This window comes from Mercenaria mercenaria, chromosome 7, assembly GCF_021730395.1.
Source record: "Mercenaria mercenaria strain notata chromosome 7, MADL_Memer_1, whole genome shotgun sequence".
NCBI classification, from domain to species: Eukaryota; Metazoa; Mollusca; class Bivalvia; order Venerida; family Veneridae; genus Mercenaria; species Mercenaria mercenaria.
In genome coordinates this window covers 34,793,824-34,806,361 of record NC_069367.1, presented here as the reverse complement: position 1 = coordinate 34,806,361, position 12,538 = coordinate 34,793,824, and the positions used below count along the sequence as shown (strand labels likewise).

Here is a 12,538-nt window from a genome sequence, read left to right as displayed (position 1 = left end):
AGGCTATCCTGCCTTTCTTCAAATTATATGCAACTGTGCAATCCTTAGAAGCTAAAACTTAGTTATTGCTGAAATGTAGGTAATTTATTTCTACTAATTTTATCATATGATTAAGAATGCTTTCTTGCTAAATGTTTTTAAGTAAAAAGTATCACCATTGAAGTGTTTACCGGCAATTCGATGTACTTTCAATTTTGTCGTACATTCACACCTTAACTTACACCAAAACCTGCTTTTCGGCGATATACGGCCTTTGTGTCGGTTCGCCGTAAATTGCAGCTCACACAAACCTGTTTATCAAATTAAAGAAAAAGTCGGTTAAGCCCAAAAGAATCGTTCAACGCGCTTAAGCCGATTCTGGCACTGTGTCCAATTGATTTCTAAGTGGACAAAAGATCTTAAGTATATTTATAAAGTGCAATATTTAATATATCTGTCGTACATTCGATTCCTTTTTTTGTTATATTTTTCGCATGATTTAATTTACATTAATTTAAATTACAACGTTTTTACAACGTATTATCTCGTGTTTATGGAGGTCAAGTATTAGTCCGCCCAGGTTATATATACATGTTATTTTGCAGGCTGTTTACACCTTATATCACGGACAAAGTCCGATGATACAATATTAGCATAATGGATCAACCAGTTACGTGGTAACAAATCACTGACCAATGTCAGATCAATAGATCGTTAACACGTGGATCAACAAAACAGCTGATCTGCAAAAAGACCGGCCGGCGAGATCTGGAGAATGCAGGAAAGTATGGCACATGTTTTGCAAAACCATAGACATTTGCATGCATCCACATGTACATTGTGTTCCAAACATGCAGCGATGTGCTTTCGCAAATAAATCTTTTGCACTATAAACGCAGCAAAAAATATTTGAAGACAGCGTATTCTTTTTCCAACACATTAACATTTTATATGATCTGATCAAGTTAACAATGCATGGAACATAGAGCGATCTACAGTCCATATCGAGACATGAAAAAGATTGCCAGATTTTTTTCTCGAAATTTGAAGAATAAATATGTCACGTACCGGTAAGTCGATACTTAATGTTGCAAAATTAATCTCTATAAGAATTATCTACTTTCACATTGCTTGTAGAAAACAAATAGACTTCTGAAAACAAAACTATTCTAACCGATTTCGTCCTTAAACCAATTTTTCCCATGAAATTACGAAATAAACATAATAGACATTTAATAAACAAAATAAAGTAAGCTACAATACTTTGTTTTGTTCACAAAAAAAGTTGTCAGAATTAAATTTTTATCTTTTTTAAACTCTTCTTCGTAGCAGCTGTTCATGAATCGATCACTGGTTTCGACCCAAAACGCCGTTTTATAGCTGCCATAACGGAAAGTTCACAATAGTTATTCAATTATGGACGTAATAGGACAGTAATTTAATTGATCATTATTCAATTAAAAGTATATAAAGATTTAATTTTTTCTATCATGTGTCTCGCTATTTTGTCACTAATGATGCTGCAATGATATTACAATGGAGATGGAGCGTCTAGTAGTTCGAACTATGGCAGTGCTTATTTCAAAACGGATCATCCGATTGGTTAAAAGAAGTTTGGTACTGAGGTTTTACAACATGTGTAAAAGCTATCTATATGTTTTATTATATAAAAAAGCAACAGTATTAGGACTTTGTCGTGCAATTTAAAGTCAATCATTTTATTGCACGTACTATGTAGCATGCTTTGCTTTCTCAACGCTAACGAATTGCATCAGTGCTTACTATATAATAGCCAACATAGCCTCTAATGTTTGATCCAACCAGGTTCCATACCTATTATTCATCTCAGTCTTTCTAATTAACACACTTTTCAAGTGCTATAGTATAATAATATATATTTAAAATTCAGAATATGAAAGTTATGTAACTAAATTTAGGTGTTAAAAACTTTAAAGATTTATATTGTTTGTGTCATATTTAGAATATCTTACGGACGAGACTGTAGCTCAAACTGTATAACTTGATCCGCTGTGATGAAAATCATGCATGGAATAAATTAATACTCCTTGTTGGTCGGGAATATACGGTGCAATGATCGGTGCCAACTTCCTCAAGTAAGTTCGAGCCCGGAACCGGTCTGTCGGCAAAACAACAACGAAAACGATAATGATTATCGAACACAATTTGCTTCAAAATTTATTTTGTTTAGAAAATGTATAATTATGCATATACATTTTGAATGGGTCTATATAATCTCAGGTACAACAAAACTGAATATGTAGCTTATAGATACAAGGAGATCTAAGTCAATGAAGGGAATAGAATTTCTTCACTTTTAAACAAGGCCTACAGCTACGGGTAACACCCTTTACCCAAAAGTTCTACTTCATTTAATACACTCTAACTTGTTTGAAGGAACGGTGTAACAGGTTTTTGAAATATATTATTTATTTTAATTTTAATACATTTTTTTGTATTGTTAATGGGGTACTACCGCTCTGTCAATACGCATATATAACGGCATAAAAATTTAAAGACAAATATTAAGACTATAATATAAAATAAAATAAATAAATTTTGGTACATAGGACAACCCCGGTCAAAAATTGATGACGGGTAAGGCATACTTCCTTTGGTGACTGCATGTATCCTCGTTTTGATTTTTATTCGCTCTGAATAGAATTTAAAAAAGATACACACTTTTGAATGTTTTGTGGGAAAAAAATGATAAAAGGTTATACGCCACCTTACGTTTTGTTTGTGTGGTCTAGTACAGAGTTAGGTCTATGGCGACTATTCCAGCAGAGCCAAGGTACCCTTCCGTGCATTGTTTCAGGAATGGGTGAACACCTTGGTAGAACCATCGGCGTTCCGTAATCTACTGGGGCGGGGGGCGTAGAGAGCCATGAAGATTTCGACACCCCAAACGGGAAAAGAATCCACATGGTGAAAGACAAGTGAATCGAAGTCTGCGACCTAAATTCTCGACCAAATGGGCACAGTAAATCATTCACTTTAAGTTAGTAGATCTATAATTTGTGGAGGGAGTGGGGGGGGGGGGGGGGGGGGGGGGGGAGGAAGGTGAAAACTTGGACGATCGTATGTTTCCATGGTTTTGATCGCAATTTATTCTATACTTCTCAGTCAGTGGTTTATTTAAGAAATAAATTATCCATAACAGTGATTTTGTCGTTCAGTTCAAACATCCTTAGTGAAACCCACCAGATATTTCTGATTTCATGATGGATTTGTGTGGTCTTCTTTTCCTGCGCATCGCTAAGACATTTTAATAAATCTCCTTCAGTGATTTGTCGTTGAATCTATCAACAGTCAGAAAATCTTTTTTAAGATACACATCAATAAATATAGCGAAGTATATGAGTAACTACAAAAAATGTAAAGATTTGCTCTCGATCATATCAAAATATAAAAGAAATGTGAATAAATATCTCAATGCATTGTGACTTCATATTGTGGCGTCATAACTTTGTGAGTGGCGTTGTGCAATGCAAGAGACGTCGCGCAAATATCCTTTGTACAACCCAGTAAGAAAAGACTGGAAATGAACAGAAAATTCGTTTGTTTCACATATAAAATTGAATTATCTTTCAACCATGAGCATCAGATTTAGAATTTTCAGTCGTGGCTGCGTCACTCGCGAAAAAAATATTGCGTCTAATATTCATTGAGTTGAAGATATTTCCATGTTACACTGAAACAAACATCTATCCTCTGTGAATTATAATTATAATAGCTTTCAGTCGTTTGGCTAAGGTCGCACTTCCGACCACTTTCGGCACTGGCCCCGAGTTCGGGATGCCCGTTATGCAAAGGCCGGTCAGCTTATACAGATTTTGTAGTGCATGCGATTTATAGCCAATTGATGGTAATGGAGAAAACAGAACAAACAGCTGATCTTTGTTCGCAAAAGTAAAATGGAAATTTGAAATACAAAGAAAACAATAAAAAGTTGTTTATCATTTTTATTGCAGGCAATTTAACAAACACAGTTATTACATTACTGAGACAGAAGGATCCCTAAACCTGGATAATTAAAGGCTAAATGAAATTAAAGACTAGATTCAAAAGTCCTACGTACTTTGAAGGTTACCTTTAAATTTAATAAAAATCGTGGCATATTAAAAGAGAAATATGAAAAAAACTTTAATCCAAAATAGATAAAAATGCAATTTTTAAATTTGACAAAAAGATATCCGTAGCTATATCGATCAATGTTGCTTTGATCACGTGCCCCACACCTCTGTAAAATCGAACTTCACTTAAAGTCAAGCCCGAATTTCAATGGAAGCTCAATCCCTCTGACTTGTGTATCGTTTGTTACTTTATTCGTTACCCACCATGTCCGATTTTCATCTACGGTCGGTCTTCTTGACCGTGATAAATCAAGATTCTACATTCGGCATGGGAGTATTTTTGACTACAAAACACCTAAGAATCTTTATCAATATGCTTGGCCCATGCCAGTAATGACATCCAAACGGTGGGACCAAACTTATTAACGAAACTTTGATTTAACTGTGGCAAAAACTGTCACTTTTATTTGTGTTACTACTACTTAAAAATAAATATTTTCTGCCTATTAACAGAAGATGATGGAAAAAAAGTATTTGAAGACTAGTCATTTAATCATTTAGCCATATTTCTGAGGCACATATCATAATATGAAACAATTCTAAAATAAACAATGAACAGTTATGGTGCATATACGATGTAATGATTTCACATAATTGATACCGACGGCAGTTACAGCAGTTATACACAATGCACTGCACATTCTTGTTCAGCAGTAGCAATGGAACAGTATTCACAGTGCCAAAGAAACCCATTTACTCTTATCTGTACTATTCCATTCTTTGTACCGAGACAGGTAATTCAAAATATATTCCTTTACATCAAGACTTCTCTGACTTAAACGTCGCTTTTTTGTCTGTATAATATTATGTGTATTAAATGGCTTTTACATAATTTTCTGTATAAACTGTATTTTATAACCAACACTTCCATGTCCTTCTTAAAGCACTAAATGACAACACTATGTTAATATCATCCTTTCAAGTTTACATATGTACAACTTTAAATAGAACAATAAGAACTTAAGATACTGAAGATATAAACGAAACTATAATCGTTGGAAGAAAGGTTTAAAGGGGCACACCTCAAGATTTATGTCAAAATTTGAAAAAAATCTTTTCTATTACGTACAAACATAGTGAAGTGACTCACTGAATTTTCAGTAGTATTATTCATTAATGTAAATTCTCATAAAAGCTATAAAGCTGGTAGAAAAACTCTGATTCATAAGTCACACTGTCATAATCTGACTAAAGAAGGAGGATGTATGTACATGTATATCATATCATACACTTACTGAAAGACCGAGGGCAAATAGTTTTGACTATTGACTGGCCAGTCATTCAATAAGTGTTTTATTACATGATGTCAGGAATGAATTTCAAACTACTTTTCACTCAATTTCTCACTTTAGCCCAACCAACCTGTGTCAAACTATAGACTGGTTACCAGCAGAAAGTACTGACTCACGATTTATATGAGGAGTCATGTAATTATATGATTTATTATGTACTTTGCATCAACTTAACCCTTACACTGCTAAATTTCTTTAATGAACTTGTCCATCTTTCAATTTGGACATTACCATTAACTGTTAAAAGGGGTGCTAAATACCAAAAAAATACTGGCTGAATAGCGAACAGTGCAGATCATCAGTGCAGTCTGATCATGATCTACACTGGTCGCAAAGACAGAATCAATCATGTCCAGCATGGTAAGGGTTAAATGCTATAATGTGGACAACATTAGGAGGTATGCCCCTTTAAACAGTAATAAGTATAACTTATAAAAATGTACAATATGTCTATTTTTATACTAAAGCAGCAGTTTGATCAAGGAGGGTAAAAATGACTAGGAAAGCATTTCTGCAAAATTTTAGAAACTGAAGATTATTTTCAGAGTGTTACTGTAAAAGCACATATTTTCGCGAGGTCAAAATTTCGCGATTTTGGAATTATGACTATGTTTGCGAGGTTTAATATTCACGAAATTGTAAATGGTATCTAACTTGAATTCGCATTTTACAAACGTTGAATATGTATGCGAGGATTAATTTTCGCAAGATGTAGGGCCTCGCGAATATAGCGAAAATTAAACCCTCGCGATAATTTCTGCTTTTACAGTACTTCTACAACTAAAATATATGGCAATACAAAAACTTTAGGCATCAGTAAAAAAATTCATATGCAATCAGTACACAACCACTTACAGGCCAACCATTTCTGTTGTTTTTTAATACAGACTGATTTCCTGCTAATATATAACAAAAATGAAATAAGAAAAACAACATATTTTGAGACATTACACATACAAAGCTATGTTTAAAAATGTAACTTATAAGCGAAAAAGAAACAAGAGCTGTCAGTGGTCAGCGTGCTTGACTATTCTCAGTGCTTGATAGTATATTATAAGCTATGAGTAAAACTTTAACATTACAATAAGCATATTCTAAGTCAAAAAGGGGCCATAATTCAGTCAAAATGCTTGATAGAATCACCTCCTCCTTTTTACAGATTGAGGTCATGATGGTAAACAAGTATGCAAAATATCAAAGCAATACCTCAATGGACTTTGAAAATATTTGGGGTGGTATGCAAACTTTAACATTACAATAAGCATATTCTAAGTCGAAAAGGGGCCATAATTCAGTCAAAGTGCTTGATAGAGTTGCCTCCTCCTTTTTACAGACTGGGGTCATGATGGTACATAAATATGCAAATTATCAAAGCAATATCTCAATGGACTTTGAAAATATTTGGGGTGGTACACAAACTTTTAACATTTGTGTGACCCTCACGCTAACGCTCACTTTCACGCCAACGCTAAGGCGAGTAGGATAGCTCCCCTATTCTTCAAATAGTCAAGCTAAAAAGGAAAAACAAGAATGGGTAAAATTTATAATTGTTAATTATTACTATCCTTCTTTGCTTGTAATAGGTAGGCAGTATATCTTCAGCCACATCACTGCCTACACAAAAAACATTAGTAACAAGAGTGACAGACTGTCACAAATTATGCCCATCATCAAACTTGGCCTAATTCAAGGGCTACAGTCAAGGAGTACCTGGGGAGATTTGGCTTATCGAAATTGGCCGAGATATTATGCCCATAAAATTAATATTGTCAGCAAGTTTGGTGAAGATCGGATGAAAACTGTTCGACTTACTGAACAGACAAGGCTAAATTTGCAGATTTTGAGAAATTCAAGGGCTATAATCCAACAGTGCCTGTGGCGATTTGACTGGTTATCGAACTTGGCTGAGATAATATGCCCACAAACATTATCTGGAAGTTTGTGGAAGAACGGATGAAAATTGTTCGACTTAGGCAGTGGACAAGGCTAAATTTGCAGAGTTTGAGTAATTGAAGGGCCATAACTCAAGAGTGCCTGGGGCGATTTTGCTGGTTATCAAACTTGGCCGAGATATTATGTCCACAAACAATGTCACCAAGTTTGGTGAAGATTGTATGAAAACTGTTTGACTTAGAAAGCGGACATTCTTTTGGACACTGACCGCCCGCCTCTACAGGTGTTCACATAATACGCCCCGCTCTTTCAGAGACCGGCGTATAAAAATGTAGTAAATTTGCCAACTTCCTGTAACAGCCAAAAAAGTAATGCGCACACAAAAAAACATTTTACCAGCACAGTGCTACCTAGAAAGCAGCCATCTCTGTAGTATTATAGACTATAAAAGGATCTATTCTACAGTATTGCACAGTTTTGATGTGAGTTTGTACATGTATATCATACAGTGAAATGTTTGCCTAAATCTACTATATCCAAGCACGAGTTATGCGGAAACTAAACTAGCGGTTTTGTTGTTCTGTATGTATTTTCATAGATCATTTGGTTTTGGTTTACATGCCATTTTTCATCAGTCTTTCAGTTTCGTAACCAGAGTTCATGGACTCTGTATCAGAACTGACATGTTTTCTGCAAGTAACTGGCAACTCCACTACTTAAATTAGCAGCAGACGACAAATGACTTTAGACATAAACTAACATGCAGAAAATTCTTCTTGCCCTGGAATCAAACATGTGAGATGTGAGAGCTACCTTATAAGCTCTGGAAGTGTACATATACAGGCTAAGAAGTGAAATAGAAACCAACAGGATGCGAGTGTAGTGACCAACAATTGTTTCATAGTGATGAAGATTTCACTAGATAGTCTCCATTTGATTTGTTTTAATACCTTTCAATAAGCTATAAATAGAACAGCCTATTATTAAAGATATTTTATAATTTGTAGATTTTCATGAAAAAAGCATTAAAAACAAGAGCTGTCTGATGACAGTGCGCTTGACTTTTCTCAGTGCTCGGCTCTGAATTAGAGCTTTGCCAGTAAAAACTTTATAAAACTTTAACCGAAATTATCTCAGTTAAAAAGGGTAATAACTCTGTCAAAATTCAATTCAGAGTTATGGGAATTGTTTCTCCTTGTGTAGACTTTGATAGTAAATAACTATTTTAAGTTTCAAGTCAAAAGCTTTGATAGTAATAAAGATCTTTGACTTTATCAAAAACTTTAACAGAAAAAACTATAAGTTAAAAAGGGGCATAACTCTGTCAAAATTCAAATCAGAGTTATGGGGATTGTTTCTCCTGATGTAGACTTTGATAGTAAATAACCACTTTAACTTTCAAGTCAATAGTTTTGATAGTAACAGAGATATTGGACTTAATCAAAAACTTTAACCAACGGCGATGCTGATGCCAATATGTTGTCAGTACTTCTTTTAATGAAAACTACACAATAAAATACCTATCACTCAAGGAAGGGAATGAATGTGATCCTTGTGTTATCTAGGATTTTGAGTGGTTCAAAGATAGTAAATATAAAGAAAATAATCAGGAGAACTTGACTACTTAAGTGGGCCCTGGAGCTTGAGTCATCGATTCTCCAGCATGCAACTTCACATATACATGACAATGACAGGAAATATTCTTGATATTCCTCTTTTAAAATTAAAAAAATGTTATAATTAATCCAGTACACTATAAAACAACAAAAATACACTACATAGTTTCAAACTGAAAAACAAACTCTACAAACTAAATGGCCAAAACAATCACCGTGCGTAAAATGGGCAGCTAAGAGTACATAAGTTAGGTATATGCACTATAAATATAATACTGTTATATAATAAAAAATATATATTAAGCAAAAATTATATGTTACTGAAAATAATACTCTTTAACAAAGAAACTGGTAAACAAGGAATATTATTTCACAACAGATGGTAAACAACTACTGCATAATGATAAACAATATGTTTATCACTGTTAATTGGATGCATCACCATTAAAAACATGCAACCACATATATGAACAACAAAGCTTAAAAAATATAAGTAAACTGCAGACTTGACAAAAATTATCTAGTTAAAACATAAAGTCACAAATTACAATTACAAGCACATATATCTCTCAAGTTAAACTGTGTGGCTATTTTAAGTATCCACAGTTCAGGGGAGACAATCCAGATTAATTTATAAGCAGCTACACAAGTAGAGTGCATAAGTAGATCTGAAGCAACTTTGTGAAATAGGAAGTAGAAACTCTAAACTAAAGGTGATTTCAAACCTGGCAGCAATGTGAAAATTTTCAAACTCAAAATTTGATGAAATGACTAGATTAAAGATATTTTAAAGAAAAAGGCTGATATGTTTTAAAGATTTTTACAATTTGTTTTGCAGTAAACAACTTTTTTTTACCGCAAGGAACAAACTTCTAATATCATTGTTTCTATGTGTAATATGGTGAAGGATACTTTGACTTTCACATGTTAATAATCAATACAAAAAAATAACAAAAACTTGTTGTATTTTATGTTCCTTTTGATAACCTGATTTCTCAAAAATAAATCTAAGAGTTTCTTACCTATGTAATTTTGATATCCTTTTAGAATCTAGATAGGTTTTTAACCTTTAGCCTGCTGGCAGCAAGTGACTCTGCCTTGCGGCCAGTGCAGACCATGATCAGCCTTTACATCTGTGCAGTCTGATCTTGGTCTGTATACCGTTCGCTATTCGGTCCATAAATTTTAAGTGAAAATCCCTTCAAATAATAAATGGCATTGCCCAAATTACATGACAGACCAGTCCATTTTAGAAATTTAGCAGGGTAAAGGTTAAAGAGGAGACATTGTATGATGAACACAAAGAAACATAACATGAACACAAATATACACAAAAAAAACCCTAAAACACTTGTTACACTGAAAATATTACTAAAAATACATGTACAAAATTGTACATGATATATCAACCTGTCAAAAATATTGTATAATTTTTAATATTTTCCCCTTCTTTACTTATTTAGCTGTTGTCTGGCATTACTGAAAAGAAATGATGACGAAAGGAATTTTCATAGAAAGGGTCTGGAGAGCAGGGCAAGACTGACCAAATACCTACATAGCAATGTTGACAGACAAGAAGTCTGACAGTGCTTTACATATTTATATCTGACAACCCTAAAACATTTATGAACAGTGCAACAACAAAAGGCACTTCAGGTGATAAAAACAAACTATAAATAATATATCTTTAATGTTAAAGCTTAACTTATAGTCAGATGATACTTTTCTTGCCTACATAGTGTTATTTTGGTAGTAGATCACCTCATCTTTTCCCCGGAGAAAAGAATAACTACCGGTAGACATGCACATTGTGAAGACATATCATTATATCATGAACTACACATGTTGTGGTTTGTAAATTACAAGTATGTTTGAACATATTTCAATAACATTAAAGGTAGGCAAAGAAAAATGATTACATGCCCCCTGTGTAAAAAAAAGGTTTTTACGCAGTCCCCGAGACAAATCAGGTAATATCATTGCTTATTCTTTAATTTTCTCATTCTCTTCTGTCCCTCAAGTTGGAAAACTCCTGTTTTAAACATGCAGGCATAAATTCTCTACACGTTTTCACCCTTTTTGAGAGAGAGTGAGATTGTAGTATGTACAATATAATTTTTATCATAATTCAATAACAAAACATATCACTAAACAAAAACAAAAAACACAGCTATCACAGATTATGATGGATTTATCACATGTAAGTATATAAAAATAAATTACATGATTAAATGAATATAGGCACTATATGATATTTGGTAAGGTATGGCTGGCACTACGACTTCTACATAAAAACAAAAATCACAACCAGTTCTGCTGTTTGTTTCACACTAAAAATATAGCCAAAACGAGACAGACAGAAAATTTGTACAACAAAATTATCAGCCTTGATACCATGGGTAGTGTAAAATTATTATGCATGTAGAAAAATAATTATTTAAAAAAAAATCTTCATTCAAACTTGATAAAAACCATTACTCTTTCATTCTGATGATGAAATTTCTCTCCATTGAAATTTTAACATAGGGTTGCTAAACAATACTAAAACATACAGCTTTGTAAACAATTCCTTTCTGCAAAATATCTTGCAGAAACTGCGGCTATAAACCAGCGTTTGGAGACCAGTTTGCAATCTGAAGCACTTGACTGATTGTTTTAAAACATTGTTTTAAAACTGACCAATGGCAGGTCTGCATTTCAAGACTGGTATCAAAACTCAGTTTTAAAACTAACTGTACCTAGCTTTTGCTATATTTGTTCAACTGACTGGTTCAAATATTTCCTAGTGTTGTACTGCCAGCAAACTGCAGTGTCTGTGACATAGTCATAGACTTTAAAAAAGAACTCAAAAGAATTCAGGCTCTTCTTCAGCACTATCAAACTTTTTCTCAAGATCTTCATATGTAACAGCTTTAATTTGTTTCTCGGCAAGTTTCTGGCCCATGTGTCTCAGCTGCATGAGATAATCAGAGTGGAACATTCCGTCTGTGTAGTCCATAAATCTCCGGTAATCATCTTGTAGTTCCTAAAAGCGGGAGAAGAAATGAGTTCATGTAATTCTAAAATCTAACTAAATTCCTGAAAACAGTATCCTGATAGATGTAAGTTTTGCCATTTTTTTATTTTGAAACAGAACAATAAATGTTTCAATACTGTTTTTACCCTAAGGGGGTATAGAACGTTCAAAGAATTTATAGTTTTCACTCTGTTTTATTTCATTAAAGTTTCTGCCTTATGGCCTTTATCAAAGAGACAAATTTTGAGTAATACTCTACATCATTGCATTATACCAATGCAATTACAATTGAAATAACATTTTAATAAAGGCCATAAGGCCAAAACGTTAATGGAATAAAACAGAATGAAAACTATAAAATAAATGTTTCTTCAAGCTCTGGATTATATTACCATACATTAACAACCCTTAGTGTTATATAACAGTGCAACAAAAAAACATTTTTTCTTAATACAGCTTCTTAGGAGTTTTTCTCTATAATATAAATTAAATCCTACAGTTTATAACTTTTCAGTTACAGGTAGAAAATTATTATGCCCATAAATACTGAAAATTATTGGAAGGAACAGCTGATTCTCATCAAAAAAG

The 12,538-nt window shown here is 33.5% G+C and overlaps 1 protein-coding gene across 2 annotated transcripts in view; it reads right to left on the bottom strand.

Moving 5' to 3' along the window:
- LOC123555502 (uncharacterized) overlaps nt 1–12,538 on the bottom strand; it is a 62,953-nt gene that overhangs the window by 43,875 nt on the left and 6,540 nt on the right. Inside the window, exon 6 of one of the 2 annotated variants that reach the window (XR_008371685.1) lies at nt 11,094–11,959. Coding sequence is in view for 1 of the 2 variants with exons in the window: in XM_045346109.2 (XP_045202044.2) it covers nt 11,780–11,959 (180 nt within the window). In the remaining variant the exon portion in view is untranslated. Of the gene's footprint in view, nt 1–3,947; nt 11,960–12,538 lie in introns of those variants that run through there. The other variant, XM_045346109.2, reaches the window with a different exon arrangement.